A 15,853-nucleotide genomic window follows, 5' to 3' on the forward strand; every position below is an offset into this window, starting at 1 on the left:
GAAGAGTAAGGGCAGAGGAGAAGGAGATAAACATGCCATATGGAGAATAAAAGTACCGTCACATGGCAGAGTGTAAATACAAAATATGGATTAATAAAAAATATAAGAGCTAGTTAGTAATAAGCCTGAGCCATCAGCTGAACATTTATAATTAATGATAAGTGTCTGAGTGGTTATTTGAGAGTGGCTGGAGGGACACAGCTGATCATGGTCCATTAAAAAATATCGCCTGCACTCCACAGTCCTGATCCTATTACAAATCTGGAAGCCAATGAAAATGTACACTTAGAGGAAGTTTGAGAACCAGCAAGAGACCTTGAAAAGAAGAGACCCCAAGAGCTCATTGGACTCATGGTAATGTTAGCCATAATGCTTCCTGTAGGGCTAGCCACAGTAGCTACCCTGACTGGATGTGAAACAAAACATTTTACTAGCTCTTATGTATCTGGGATTACCAGGTTTGTATGTAAATGTTTCTAATTTCTCTAACAAGTTTTGACCTAGAATATATCCAAATAACAGTTAGACCTAATATATGATAAATATGTTTATCTGAAAAAAGAATAGAAAACAAACCCAAGGGTTGGGGATTTAGCTCAGTGGTAGAGCGCTTGCCTAGCAAGCGCAAGGCCCTGGGTTCGGTCCTCAGCTCCAGGAAAAAAAAAAAAAAAAAAAAAAAAAAAAAGATTTAAAAAAAAAAAAAAGAAAAGAAAACAAACCCAAAAACCAAGGAGCCTTACAACACACTGAAATCTAAATCTACTAATTGCCATAAAAGTAAGGCACAAAATCACTGTATACAAACTAGTTTGATGGGCATGCTTGAGTTAACAGTTTAAGGCCTTGTAGCTCATCCTGTCCTACTCTTCCTAGGTCTGATGGTCAGGCCCTGCTGAACGGACTGGTGGTAAATGGGTTGAAAATACCAAACATCCTCGGTAAATCAGTGCACATAATGGCCCCATACAACCCCTATTACAATAAGTAAGAACAGTGCTGAATGAACTGTCCGAAGTGTCTCTGGTTTGTATGAGTTTTATCCAACTGCTCCCCTCCCCAAATTGTTCTAATCAGTAGAACTGAAAGTGTTGCTGTTTCTGTCTCTGCCTGACTCTCAGTGATGGAATTGTGGTTTTGGCTTAATAAATCCTATCATGCTCACTTTGGTGTAGAGATCTTTTTGGCATGAGTCTACTCTCACCTCTGCAAAGAAAAATCACTCTCAGTGTCACCAGCACTCAGTTCTTGTTGCCTGAGTCTTACACTATAATACAGACTCAACAACAACAAAAAACCTGGTAGACACTGTAAATACAAACACAGCTCTCTGTTGGGGAAATACAAAGCTTAAGTGACTCAACCATCATAAACAAATGAATGATGTGCTTTGATAAGACATGAAGGAGAGGCCCAAAGAATGATTACCATAGTATCATGTTTCAAGACACATGGGAAAGCCTGCTTTTCTGTTAAATATTTGGACCTCAATTCTGCTCCCAAACCCCTCATTCCTACAGACCTGGATGCACATTGGCTGCTGCTTGTCTCTTCACATATGAAGGCTCTTGTCTTTGCTCCAAAAATGTCACTAGGTATGGCTTAGACATAGCAAGACCTGTTTGTAGGAAAAGGGGAGAAGATTGCTTATGTGTTCTCTTACTTGGAATTGACATGTCACTTCCAGTACATGGCTTATAAGGAAAGAGATGATGTAATAAATGATTGCAGACAATCAGTTCCTTGAATTTTTTCTCATAGGATCACTACACTACATAAAGGAATTTACAACATTCAGATTATGAGTTTCATTTAAAGAAATAACATTAAAACTGAATTATAAAACACTTTAAATAATAAGTGTACTCCAAGTCTCATGCCACTGAATTTCTAACAGTCCCACTAGAGTGAAGGAAATATACATCCAACATAGAAAAGTTAAACACAAAAAGAGAACAACAGTGAAATGATTCTTTTTTTTTCACAATTTACTTTTCTTTTTCATATGTATTAGTGTTTTGCCTGCATATATGTCTGTGTGAGGATGAAGCTTTAATCTAATTAACTTTATCAATAAAAAAAATTGAGAGTCAGATATCAGGGAAAGAACCTGAAAGATCAGAGAAGCAGGGGAGCAGCCATCACTGACTTGCTACATCTTCCATTCCTCCATCAAAAAGGACTGAGATCCTGTCTCAGCCCCACCTTATCATTTTCTATCCCTCTCTCTACAGTCCTCTAAACCTCTATGGTCAGATAGCGGCTAGCTCTGCCCTCTGACTAAAGCAAGCTTTATATGTGAGAACACACACACACACACAAAATATCACACAGCATGAGGGCAACAGGTCTTAGGATCACAGACAGTTTTGAGCTGCATATGGGTACTGGGAAATGAATCCAGGGTCCTCTAGAGAAGCATTCAGTGCACTTAACAACTGAGCAATCTCACCAGCCCCAAAATTATTTTTAATACAGCAATCTCCCTAATTTTTCTGAAAATGAAGGACATGAAACTGGCTGTTGAAATGCTCCCATGAGATACCATACAAAGTGAGGAAGCTACATGTTGATGGTAAAATAAGAATTTACAATATATGATCCTCACCAAGGAACACAAGGTTGCTGTAATTCTCCAACATCACATCCTTGTACAAATTCCACTGAGCAGGCTCCAGGCATTCCCTCTCTTCTGGAGAGAAATCAATGGCCACATCCCAAAAAGACAGCATTTCCTGAAATAAAGATCAATGAATGATATCACACTTTAGTTTAATTAAAACCATTAATAATATAAATACCAAGATGCATTGGGCTGGAGAGTTCTCCTGTCAACTTGACACTACCTAGGGTCATTTGAGAACAGAAAAACATAATAGAGACAATGCCTATAGCGACTTCCTGTAGCTAATCCTAGGTGGCATTTTACTAATTACTGATTGAAACGACATAGCACAGCCCATTATGGGTGGTGCCCACCCTAGGCATGCTTTTCTGTATGATATAGGAAAGCAGGCAGGACAAGTCAATAAGAAGTGTTCTTCTGTGGCCTCTGCTCCATTTTTTTCCCTCCAGTTCCTGCGTTGACTTCCCTCAGTGATAGACTGTAACCTGAAGTTGTAGTCTAAATAAACCCTTTCTTCTCCAAGATGTCTTTCATCCTGGTCCTGATCACAGCAATAGAAACCCTAACACAGGCATCATGGGTCAGTGGTAAAAAATGTAGGTTTTTGTGAAAGAGAGCTGGAAATGTTTCTTACATAGGTGAGTAATATTCCTCAGACAAGTCTGAAGTGGTCACATGATCTTACCCTGAACCTATCTTCTAGGAAACACAAGGTAAGAGCTCCTATAAGACCAGTTGGACATAATTCATTAAAGACAGATGAAATGTAAAAATAAATGCATACACAGAACATGCATTTAGTACCATATGCTACTATACACCACACATACACACATATCTCACAGGAGAAAGTCATGGTCAGGGAGAAGGAATTCCTCAACAGTTAATATGCCTAGTTGCTGCAAGCCATAGGAAAACATAATGGAATTCAGCTACTATCACAAAAGCTACTACTTGGAAAAGCCAAGGACTTCTCCAAAGGTCAAGCCATGGCTTAAGGGGTCTTGGTGATATTTTAGCTTTTGTATATATGTATATATATTATATATATCTATATATCTATATATATATATATCTATATATCTATATCTATATCTATATATATATATATTAGCTGGTTGCTAAAATGATTGTTTTGCATGCTTCCAAGAACTACCAGTGTATTTATCTAAAATGCCTATCAAGCATCCAAGGCCATACGAAACAACACCTGTCTCCTAGGTCAGGCAGATAGCTTTATTTCTTGTGCAGTTTAGGGTGAGACCATCCTTTCTATACAACCTTACTAATAGACCCCTAACTTCTTACCTAACCACTTCTAGGAATGCAGACTGAGCATATAGATCCCTTTTCCATATACTAACCAGTCATTAGCACTCAGCTGACCTCCTCTTTTACCACTCCCATTTTTAGGACATAAAAGAAAGGCTGGTGGTCACTGCCTGAGGAAAATTTTTACCTACCTTTGTGACCTCATAGAATTCAAGACTGGTGACCTTGCTCGACCAGGGAATTGCTATTGCTTGGGTTTATAACTAGACTCCTGAGAGACTTGGGTAGAACTTAGAGATGGAGAATGGAGAGGTACAAGGAGGATTTTGACCAGAGAGAATGTGTGGATGAGATGGAAGGTGAGGAAGAGTCAGGTGGGGAAGTATTAGTTGGGTAAGTATGAGATGAAAAGGACCTAGATAAGACAGAATTAAGAAGAGAGAATTAAGATAGAACTTGGAGCAATAGATAAATACAGAGAGAAATCAGGCAAGAAAGGAGCTAGGCACGAGAACAGAACTGAAGCTGGTAAATAGGATGTTATCCCAGAAGAGATTAAAATGAATGGACTAAGGAGCTCAGAGTGCTGAGATTCTATTTTACAAAAATAGTCCTTGCCATTCATAGTTTCTCGACAGAGCCCCTGGGATGTATAATATTAAGGCTTGTCATTCAAATATTATACAAGATACAGTCATGAATGTGAAATGAAATGAAAATACAGAGTCTGATGCAGCAGCTTGGGCTGTCATCTGGGTTTCAGGATTTCTACAGATTCACTAATGATGCAAATGATGGTGACAAGGGACATGAGAAGGAGCAGGCAGGAGGTAGAACTCACAGACTGAATGTCAATTAAGTATCTGATCATGTGAGAAAACAGGCAAGTACAGGACTAACAAAAATGAGAACTTAGAACACACATCATTTGATTTTTTTGCCATTTTCCCTTTCTATCTTTTCCCTAACAGGTATTAATTGAGGTATTTACATTATTCCTAAAGCATGTTTTGCACATATGAAATCTAGGCATCAGTGTGCTGAAGCTGAGCAATATAATTGCTGATGCTATTTTTGTATTTCAAATGTTTCTAATTTTATAATTTATGTTTTTCATATTTTATTGAGTAAAGTCCTTGAATGACCTATGGGAATAGTCACACATTATTTTTCCTTTTTATCAATACAGGAAATATTAGTATTTTATGTAATAATAAGGTATTTTGTAATAACTGTTAGGATTCTGTTCATGCGCAGCTCAGGGTCCTGTGTCTTACATCTTACATCATCAGCAGGCGTTGGTGACTATGTACCTGCCCCAAGGTCATGCAATCCCCACCTTAAAAAGCCAGACGCAGACCCCCACACTCTCTCTGTTCTCTCTCTGCTCCCGCCATCTTCCTTTCTCTACGGGCCTGGCTCTCCTCCCTCCTATCCCCTCGTTCTTTCTAATAAAGCTCTTTATAACTCTGGTAGTCATGGCCTGTGACTTTTCCGCCGGTAACCAGCACCACCACCAGTGCCGTTCTAACTTCATGGTTAAGCTTTGGATCCTCTTCCTAGTTACGGTATGGTCACCTCCTCAAACACTATCTTTCAGGCTTCTGATAGTACCCTGCATGATGCTTATACACATGTGGCATTCGGGACAACAGTACTGGGGGCTTCTCCCTCCTATCCCTGAACATTCATTCTTCAGGAAGGGTAGTTGGCATTTTTCTTTTAATGACATGAAGACTTCTTATTAATTATGAAAGCTTGGCCTTTAGCTTATGCTTGTTCCACTCACTTTTATAACTTAATTTTCCTTGTTTCTATTCATCTGTTTCGCCATGTTGCTTTTACTTTTCTTTCATACTGTATGTCCTGTTTCCTGCTTCCTTCCTGTCCGGCTGGCCCTTGACATCTGTCTCTGTCTCACACATTCCTCCTCTTACTTTCTTTGCCTGAAAGTCCCACATATATGTGGTGATATTGTGTCCCCCAATATATTGTCCACCCTAATAAACTTATCTGGGGTCAGAGGACAGAACAGCCACTAGATTAGACATAGAGGCCAGAAAATGGTGGCACACACGCCTTTAATCCTATCACTTGGGAGGCAGAGATCCATCCGGATCTCTGTGAGTTTAAAGCCACACTGGAAACAGCCAGGCATGGTGACAAACACCTTTAATCCCAGGAAGTGATGGCAGAAAGCAGAAAGGTATATAAGGCATGAAAACCAGAAACTAGCTGGTTAAGCTTTCAGGCTTTCGAGAAGCAGTTCAGCTGAGATCCATTTGGATAAGGACTCAGACACTTCCAGTCTGAGGAAACAGGATCAGCTGAGGAATTGGCAAGGAGAGGTAGTTGTGTTTCTCTGATCTTCCAGTGTTCACCCCAATACCTAGCTCCAGGTTTGTTTTTATTAAAAAGAACTTTTAAGATTCGTGCTACACCTATACCTCCTGCCTAGCTTTTGGACATTTAGCTTTTAATTAGACGAATCAGGTGCTGTAGGCAGGCAAGGTAAACAAATGAAACACATCTTTACATAGTTAAACCAATATTCCACAAGGTAAACAAATGTAACACATCTTTACATAGTTAAATAAATATTTCACAAACAAATGCAACACATCTTTACATAGTTAAACTAATTTTCCACAACAAGGAATTCCCAAAGTGATGGCTTCCTGAGGTCACTGGTCAATGGAAAATACCGTTATATCTCCAACTTCTGTTATAATTCTTTATGTTTAATATCTTTATCTTACATGAGTTTCAATTCATTTCATTTAACATATTAATGAGATCATATGTTATTTACCTTTACTGCCTGAAAAAACTTAGTTTCAACAATATAGTCACAATTGGCAAGAGTGTAAATTCACTCTGAAAAATGACTGAAAATGTCATTTCCCCCACTATCTCTTCATTGCAACTCCTCTCATGTCCCCATATAGTTCATCTCAAATATATAGTGTATACTTCTGTAATTATTATTGGTACACACACAAACACAGCACATAAATATACATATATGTAAAGATATACGTAACTTCATAAATACAAATGGCCGATTTTTGTGTAAGTTTAAGGACTGACCACTTGTTACTGCATGAACAGTGAATGCTCTCATCCTGGAAACACTAATTCTCCTTCTCTCAGCAGTTCTCAGGTGCCTACACTTGGATGCTGACCCAGCACACTGGCCCCGGCAGGGGATCTTGTGCCACTGTCATTGATCAGTCCTTGTTCAGGCAGTCATATTGTTGGGGCATCATGGGTGCGGCTTCCCTTCACTTTCTAAAAGGCACAACCTCACAGCAGACTTCCTGGACATCTGGCTCTCATAATCAACATGACCTCTGTGCAGAGATATTCCCTGAGCCTCATGTGCAGGAATTGTGGTGCAGGGTATCTTTTGGGTCAGGGCATCACAAGGCAATAGTTCTGTGCACTTTGTAAGTTTTAGTTTTTTGGAATGTTCTCTATGCTGCAGAAAGAAGCACCTTTGAGGAGCAGTGACAGCTACACTGCAGTGTAGGTCCAAGGAGAAGTACTTGGAGTGCAGTTAGGGATTATGAGGGTTTAGTGGCATTAGTATGTTCTCCTCTATGATTTAAGACCTAACAAGTCATCAGAGGCAGCTCCAAGTATTCTGTAGGTCTCCTGTCCACTCTAAGTCCCATTGACAGCTGCTGCTAAGGCCAAGATGTGAGAGGCACTGTGGCACCTTTAGAGATATCATGCTATACTGGTCATTGCTATGGTTCACAGGCGTAACAGCTAAGCAGGATTATTTATTACTTCTCTCCCTTGGACTGTCCAAAGCACCTTCCAGCACTATGCAAACTCACCCTTAGGCAGGAGATGTTCAGGTAAGATCTAGCTCCAGTCCCCTGACTCTTGTGTCTCCAGGGCATGGTGTTTTCACCATTGGGAGGAGAAAGTAGCGTATCATCACAATACTTTTGGGACAACTAAAGAATATCCTCTACAAAGAATAACAATAGAATTTTTATTTAAATAAATGCAGAGTTGAGCAGCAATGAGGAGGCCTGCATATATTCAAGAAACAGGCAGAATGAAACAATTTGGTAAACAGAACACCCAGCACATTCTCAAGGGAAAAGAAATTGAATTATTCTGAAAGCTTCTGTGTAGCTAGTATAGAATGTTACCATCTTTAGAAGTAAGCAAAGGAAAAACAGATCCCACCGGGTGGTGGTGGCACACACCTTTAATCCAGCACTCAGGAGGCAGAGCCAGGCAGATCTCTGTGAGTTCAAGGACAGCCTAGCCTAAAGAGCAAGTTCCAGGACAGGCACCAAAACTACACAAAGAAACCCAGTCTCAAAAAAAAAAAAAAAAGAAAGAAAAGAAAAGAAAGAAAGGAAAGAAGGAAGGAAGGAAGGAAGGAAGGAAGGAAGGAAGGAAGAAAGAAAGAAAGAAAGAAAGAAAGAAAGAAAGAAAGAAAGAAAGAAAGAAAGAAAGAAAGAAAGAAAGAAAAATAGATCCCACTCTCTTTTAAATTGAGCACTGGTTCTCAAAATGTGGTTCATGACCTCTTTGGCAAACCTTCATCGCCAAAAATATTTACATTATCATAAATAACCTTTGCAAACTTGTAGTTATGAAGCAGCAGGGAAAATAATTTTAGGTTAGGGTCACCACAGTATGAGGAGCTGCACTAAAGGTCCCAGCATTAGGAAAGGTAAGACAGCAGAACTAGCGGGTCACCAAGAAGAGGGAAAAATGACCACAGAAGAAAAGGGCCAGAGCCCAGAGAAAATGAAGATGAAATCTTGAACCTCTGAGAGAAATTGAACAGGTTCCCAAAGCAGAATCAACTGTAAGGACCACTCCCCACATTGCACAGCACAACATAGCACCATTCTACATGGAAAAGTGTCTGCTGTCCTGGGGCCTATCTCCTGTAAGACACTGTGGGTGGAGGGCAGTGTACCTGTAAACAGGATATCATTTAGTAAAGATTTTACCCAATTCTATTAATGGCAAACTTTTCAGGGGCATTTGAAACTGGTAAAATTCACTTTTTTTTGTTTGTTTGTTTGTTTTTGTTGTTTTTTTGTTTTTGTTTTTCAAGACAGGGTTTCTCTGTGTAGCTTTGTGCCTGCCTGTCCTGGATCTCACTCTGTAGACCAGGTTGGCCTCGAATTCACAAAGATCCGCCTGGCTCTGCCTCCCGAGTGCTGGGATTAAAGGCGTGCGCCACCACTGCCCGGCGCAAAATTCACTTTTAATGGAGAAAAAATGCAAATTATGTCTGGTCTGAGGGGCACATTGCCATTCATTAAAAATTGTTACCCATTCTTCCTATAATTAGGAGGTAGATATAGAACTCCACTTGCATGGTGGCTAGTCCTAGAGATGAGCCTAGAACAACAAAATGAACAGGGTAGATGTAATAAGAACTCCTGAATCTTCTGTCAGTGTCCCTTAGAAATATCTTTTCAGAGAGTCAGATAAAACTGAAGACTAGCAGATCATTGGTGGGAAGTCAAAATGATAGGCAAAGAGAGGACTGGATTACTGATCAGGAACTTAAAAAAAAATTACTCTCTATTCAAAATCACCGATCTACAGAATACATAACACAGTCCTTTAAATACACAGCACACACATCATGGAGAAGCAACTCCTAAATCTTTTTCCCAGGGCTTTACTCACACAACTGTGCCATGAATAATGACTAATTTTGGCTTCAAGCCACCAAGTTGTGCAATCTTATGACACAGAAAGTTAGTTAAACCATGAAAAAAATATGGTAGACAAAATATAGTACTGGCTTTGGTAACATGAACTATATAACTTTAGTTTCATAATGTATCACATGTTTTGCTCTGTACATTAGATGTCTAGCTATATTTGTGGATTTTAATTGTCAACATATTGTTGCTGAGTCTTCTTCAAGCAATAGTATGTGTAATATATCCAATAACGATTTGGGACATGCATCCTCATAAATCCAATTTAAATTCATATAGATGCTGCAAAGAGAACAATGGGATGCAGATTTTGAAAGAGTTGGCCTTGCAACCACACACACCTATCAATTCAAAATATGTTGCTGCATTTGATAATGATTATGGAGGACACTATGGCAGACACTTTTATAACCGGTAAACGACAATGTGATGAAAATCTGAGCTGCTCAGGTTTAGTCCTTTGCATGTCTTTGACCCCTGTTCAAACCTTGCAATGTCTCTCCAAGGCCTCTGACATAGTCATATAGATCGATCAACATGAAATGAATGTCATCACCCAGCACACCTCCCCTCCAGAGTTTCCCAGATTTCTTACACGGCAAGGTTCATGCATGAGTTGTAAACACAAGGAACTCCTTCCCTCACACTGACATTAGGTGACATTAGAATATAATGAAAGAAGCCTGGGAGGAAAGAGACAGGACTGCTCAACAAGGAGAACTGGACTGGACCTGTGAAGAGCAGGAACCAGCATTAGCACTTTGCTTTACTGGTTGGATATGGCAGTGCCCATGTGAAGGACAGGGAGGAAGTGATTTTGTTCTGGCTCACTGTAAGAAGCATCTGCACACAGTGGAACCTCTGGTGTAAGGACAGGGGAAGGCATCCCAATGCAGAAAAAGACCCAGGAATGTAACCACAGCAGCCACATCAGTCAAGAACTGCAGAATGGAAATGAAGAAATAATGGAGTCTCAGATTAGATATGAAAGGAGCAAACTGGAAGAAATCAGTGAAACCAGAAGAAATCAGCATCAGGTCATTAAGTAAATAACACAGATTAATATCCAGAAACAATGAACAATCACTGCATATAGTGATGAGTATTCAAGACAGGCAAAGAGGAATTTTTCCTCACAGAATAAATGAAAACAAGTATGTAATCACAAAAATTTAATACATACAACAAAAGCATGATAGTGAAAAAAGTTTACATTACACATGGAATGAGCAACACAAGTAAAAAAACATGAAATGGACAACAGAAAGTATTTATCATGTCTATAAAGTATGGTCAAGTGTTTTCTGTCACAGACTCAGGTATCCTAGGCATCCTTGAATTTGCTATGAAGCAGAGGATGACCAGAAGTCCTGCCCCCCCACACACACACACAAATGCAGAGACTGTAGCACGAATCTTAGCAGGTCTTATTAATAAAATCAAACCTGAAGCCAGGTATTGGGCTGAATGCTGGAAGATCAGAGAAGCAGAACAAACAGAACACCTCACCTTGCCAATTCCTCAGCTGATACTGCTTCCTCAGACTAGAAGTCTCTGAGTTCTCATCCAAATGGATCTCAGCTGAACTGCTGCTAAAAGCCGGAAAGCTTAACCAGGCTCTAGTTCCTGGTCCTCACGCCTTATACACCTTTCTGCTTTCTGCCATCACTTCCTGGGATTAAAGACGTGTGTCACCATGCCTGGCTGTTTCCAGTGTAGCCTTGAACTTACAGAGATCCAGATGGATCTCTGCCTCTGGAATTCTAAGATTAAAGGTGTGTGTGCCAACATTTTCTGGCCTCTATATCTAGTGGCTGTTCTGTTCTCTGACCCCAGATAAGTTTATTAGGGTGCACAATATTTTGGGAAACACAATATTACCACAAGAGATGACAGGGATGTGCAATAGAGTAGACTGAAGTTTCTTTTCTATCACAGGTCTGTTTACTTTAAATCACATGAATACACACATTCTGTGAGTTCTTCCTCACCCTGCTGACCTGACACAAAAGCCTGGCACTGGAACACAAGGCCATGAGAGTTTTTTACCTGTGTCTAGGTACCCTACTATTAGACAATTCAATAATTTCAATGAAAACATGTTGACACAACCATTTTGGGACAAGCAGACATCAGCACTTTCTTACAAATACTCAGACCTAAATTAAGGATGGAGGGCCTTTCAAAGATTTCAGAAAACCCAGCCATTAAGGTGAAGCTGGGTTGAGCTTCCCTAATCCCCATTCTGCTTTGCACTGGGTCTTTCCCTCCACACGTCTGCAGAATGTGTGTTCTCTCACCCTAGTAAAGGCTTTTCTATAGCAGCTGATTCTGGTAGATCTGTCAGCTGTGATCCAGAATTTCCCACTGGCGAGTTATTGGGACTCAGGTTTTTTCCTTTCTTAATTCCTTAACTGGCAGAGAAAATGAACATGATCAAGACCTCAAGACCGTTACACTAGGCTGGCTACAGAGTTCAGGAAGGACCAGACCCCGTTTGCTCTACAGATTCTGAGAAATCTGACAGCGTCCATGTGAGAACGGCTCAGCTAGAGAAGCATGCTTCCCCACCAAAGCTGCTCAGTGAGCTCCCAGCTCAACCCCAGGAGCAGGCAGTCAGCTGACCATCATTAGTTTGCAATCCTGGACTTTGCACTATCATCTACTCCGCGCTACCAGGCAGCTCTCCTGTCCAGAAGCCCAAGGTGGACTCGGGCTGCGCGCGGTGTCCTAAGGAAACTGTCACTCAGGGCACCTTTCCTATCAACCTCTCCCCAGCCATGAGCTGCAACCTCAGGTGACCCAGCCAGTTCAGCACGGCACCTCCAAGGCAGCTTCTTCCGCCCTCCCACCCAGCCCAGGTCCGCTCCCTCCAAGACGGATCCCCGCACCCCGCACAGTGCCTCAGGCCGCGCTGCACCCTAGACTAACCTCCATGTCTGAGATGCGTTGTGTAGGGCAGGACTCTCGCCAAACTTTGAGGAAGCTATACCTGTGAGTGCTAGACGCCGGAAGGGGATTTCTTGGTCGGCTCCCTGTGATGTCACAGTCGCATGGACTACATTTCCCAGAAGTCTGAGCAAGGAATTCCTGTTCTCCTAGTTAGATGATGTTTAGTCTTCCTGGATTAGTTTGGTTACTTGCAGAAGAGTTTGGGAGGAAGAAACACAATCCGGTGGACAGCTATTTGGCCTGAGAAAAACTAATTGCACGAATGTCTGATTAAAGCAGGCTTCATTTTACAGGAGCACCAGGAACTGGCCCGTTGGCTTTCTCTCCCAAAGTCGGTATTTCAGAGAGCAGCACCCGCCCCCCCAATAGCCTTTTCAGTTCCCTTGATGGGGGTTATGGTTAATAGAAAACAGATGTCAAGAGAGTTGGCCGTTAGAAAGGATAAAATAAAAACAGCTGAAGTTCAAAAATAAATCACGTGGGAGGGGAAACATCAAGGTATCTAGGCAAAAGTGCAATCATTTCACAGGTTATTTTTGTAAGGCAAATGATGGGCAGACATCATGGGGCCACAAGTTCAGAATAGTTGAAACATGTTGTAAGACAAATTGCTAAGTGATATTATTAATAAAACCTGGTGCCAGATATTGGGGTAAATTCCGAAAGATCAGTGGTATAGGACAAGCCAAAGCCAATCTCACCTTACAGACCTTCAGCTTCCAAAGAGAGTTACTTCCTGTATACCCACACCTACATGCCTTTCTGTTCTGCCATCTCATTTCCTCTATGCCCAGCTACATCACTTCCTCTTCCTGCCTAGCTGTCACTTCCTGTCTGTCTGTATAGACCTCCAGACCTTCATGGTTAAGTAGTGTTGGAATTTAAGGCGTGTTTCACCATGACTGGCTCTGTTCCCAGAGTGGGCTTAAACTCACAAAGATCCAGACAGCTGCCTCCGAAGTGATAGGATTAAAGGCTTATGCTACCATTGCCTGACTTCTACTTAATATAGTGCCTGGCTTTTTCCTCTGATCCTCAGATAAATTTTATTGGGGACACAGATAAAATATCACCACACATGTTTTGGAGGGCACATTAGGCTTAGGAAACAGAAACTTATTCTTGTAAGATATGGATCCTTAATAACAGTGTATAAAAATGTGATTTCTTAACAACAATGTGGCTTCTGTTTTGGTTTCAAAGCCATGGGAAGTCAGGCTGGTGTTCACTTCCAGATCCACAACACACAGAAATATTGGGCTTACAGATCATTTCTGGTCCATATGTTCTGATTTTAATCTTACTACAGCAATAAGAATCATGTTGACTCAGTTGTGCTGTAAAATGATAAAGCAATACTGTGCGGGATAATCTTTTTATACACTGTGAAGATCTGTCTTTGTCAAGGCACCTTCTGATTTGTTTAATAGAGCTGAGTGGCCAATAGCTAGGCAGGAGAGGACAGGCAGGATTCATGGGATAGAGCAGAAGAGATGAATCCAGCTGCAGGGAGACACCAGCTACAAGAGGACCAAGTCAGGCATACAGCATGGTGGACACATTTAAAGAAAAGCCATGGGGCAGATCGGAGATTAATGAAGGCAGGTTAAATTAAGTTATAAGAGCTAGCTGGGGAAAAGCCTAAGCTAAAGGGCAAGTTTTCATAATCACTAAGAAGTCTCCCTGAACCTGTTCCTCATGCTGGATTACCTTGCCCAGCCTTTATGCAGGGGGAGGAGCTCAGTCCTACCTCAACTTGATATGTCATGCTTTGTTCAAGCACATAGGAAGCCTGCTTCTTTCTGAATGGAGACAGAGGAGGAGTGGATGGGGAGGGGGAGAGAGGAGAGTGTGAGGGGGGAGATTGGAGGAGAGGAGGGAGGGTAAACTGTGATTGGTATCTAAAATAAATGAAAAAATTGTTAATAAAATAAAAGGAACTCTCCCTGTCTTTATTTGCAAGCTGGCAGTTCAGACAAGCAAGTACAACATATATAATACACTAACATGGAAATGAAAAGTATCTTTAAAGCAGATTTTGAAACCACCCTTGGTTTGACGCTCTGGTGTGTGGATTCACAAATGTCCACTGAATGAAGACTCAGAGGTACCTTAAGAATGAATGTAGCCTTTTTCTGGCTGCAGGGGGATCCAGCCTCTAAGGACTGAAGCCCTTTCCCTTTGCCCAAGGCATTTTTACTTTTCTCTATACTTACAGTTGATTTCCGTATGTTCAAAACAACCTGAAAGAAACTTCCAAAAATACAGTGCCAAGTGCAAATTTTTCGATTTATCAGGTACCACAGTTTTCCCTGTTTCCTGAACCAAGTTTTGCATAGGCTTTGTATCCTTGGGAGACTCTGTGACAAGATTCACATAGGGCAACAAGAGATACAAAGGGTATCTGCAAAACAGAAGATGAATTAGGACCAGGTGCTACTCTCAAAAGCAGGGCCTGGCGTGGCCCAGTGGGAATGTTGCCATAGATCTCTTTCCTTTATACAAAAATTAATTATCTTGAACATTATATAGCCTCATCATAAATACAGCCTTTCTTTTATCTATTGGTCTTACAATCTCACATATGTAGACCAAAACACGTTTTAAAGCCAATATACTTACTTCTGCTAGTGTTAATGCCCACATCACCGGGACCCCCAAAAGACCACCACAGACACTGAATCCCATATGTAAAAGCCAAGAGCCTTTATTTTCAAGGTCAGCGAGCTTGGACTTTCTGTCTGACGCAGCGGTGAGAGCAGAAAGCCCGAGACCAGGCAGGGTGGGGTTTTTATCATAGCAGAGGTTAGGATCAGGGGATTTCCAGGGTCAGGATGCTGATTGGCTGACATTTGTCTAGAGGTATAAGGAATGTTTAGAATATCAGTTATTTCTTCTCCAATGCAGCCCCTCCCTGGGTGGGGTCAGCTCATGGCTTTTCTGGATATGGGTGTTACCTGCCAGTAAGCCTGGTACAGAAGCTGTGTCTGGGTCTCTAAGCCTGTCATAGTAGTTGTGTGGTCAGTCTCTTTTGGGCACCCCCACACTAGAACAAGAGCAAGACCTGCTAGGATAAGAAACCTATTAAAGTGATTCATAGGAGTGTATGAGGCTATGGGGTTGGTTAAACGACGCTGCTCATGGCTGGCCACCGTGGGTGGCGGCCATGCCGGCAGAGGAGAGTGCTGATCGGAAGAATCACAAGTCATGATTACCTTTTTAGAGCTTTATTGGGAGAAGGGGAGCAAGAGAGGGAGAGAGAGAGAAAGAGAGAGAGAGAGAGAGAGAG

The 15,853-nt window shown here is 41.3% G+C and overlaps 1 protein-coding gene across 1 annotated transcript in view; it reads right to left on the bottom strand.

Annotated features, from left to right (window-relative positions):
* LOC131921985 (zinc finger protein 493-like) overlaps positions 1-13,009 on the bottom strand; it is a 59,378-nt gene extending 46,369 nt beyond the window's left edge. Inside the window, 3 exon segments of the mRNA XM_059276726.1 lie at positions 1,520-1,615; positions 2,606-2,732; positions 12,544-13,009. Coding sequence (XP_059132709.1) covers positions 1,520-1,615; positions 2,606-2,732; positions 12,544-12,549 — 229 coding nt within the window. The 5' untranslated portion in view covers positions 12,550-13,009.
* Between the last annotated feature and the right edge of the window lie 2,844 nt (positions 13,010-15,853).

The sequence above is a fragment of the Peromyscus eremicus genome, chromosome 11 (assembly GCF_949786415.1).
Source record: "Peromyscus eremicus chromosome 11, PerEre_H2_v1, whole genome shotgun sequence".
NCBI lineage: Eukaryota > Metazoa > Chordata > Mammalia > Rodentia > Cricetidae > Peromyscus > Peromyscus eremicus.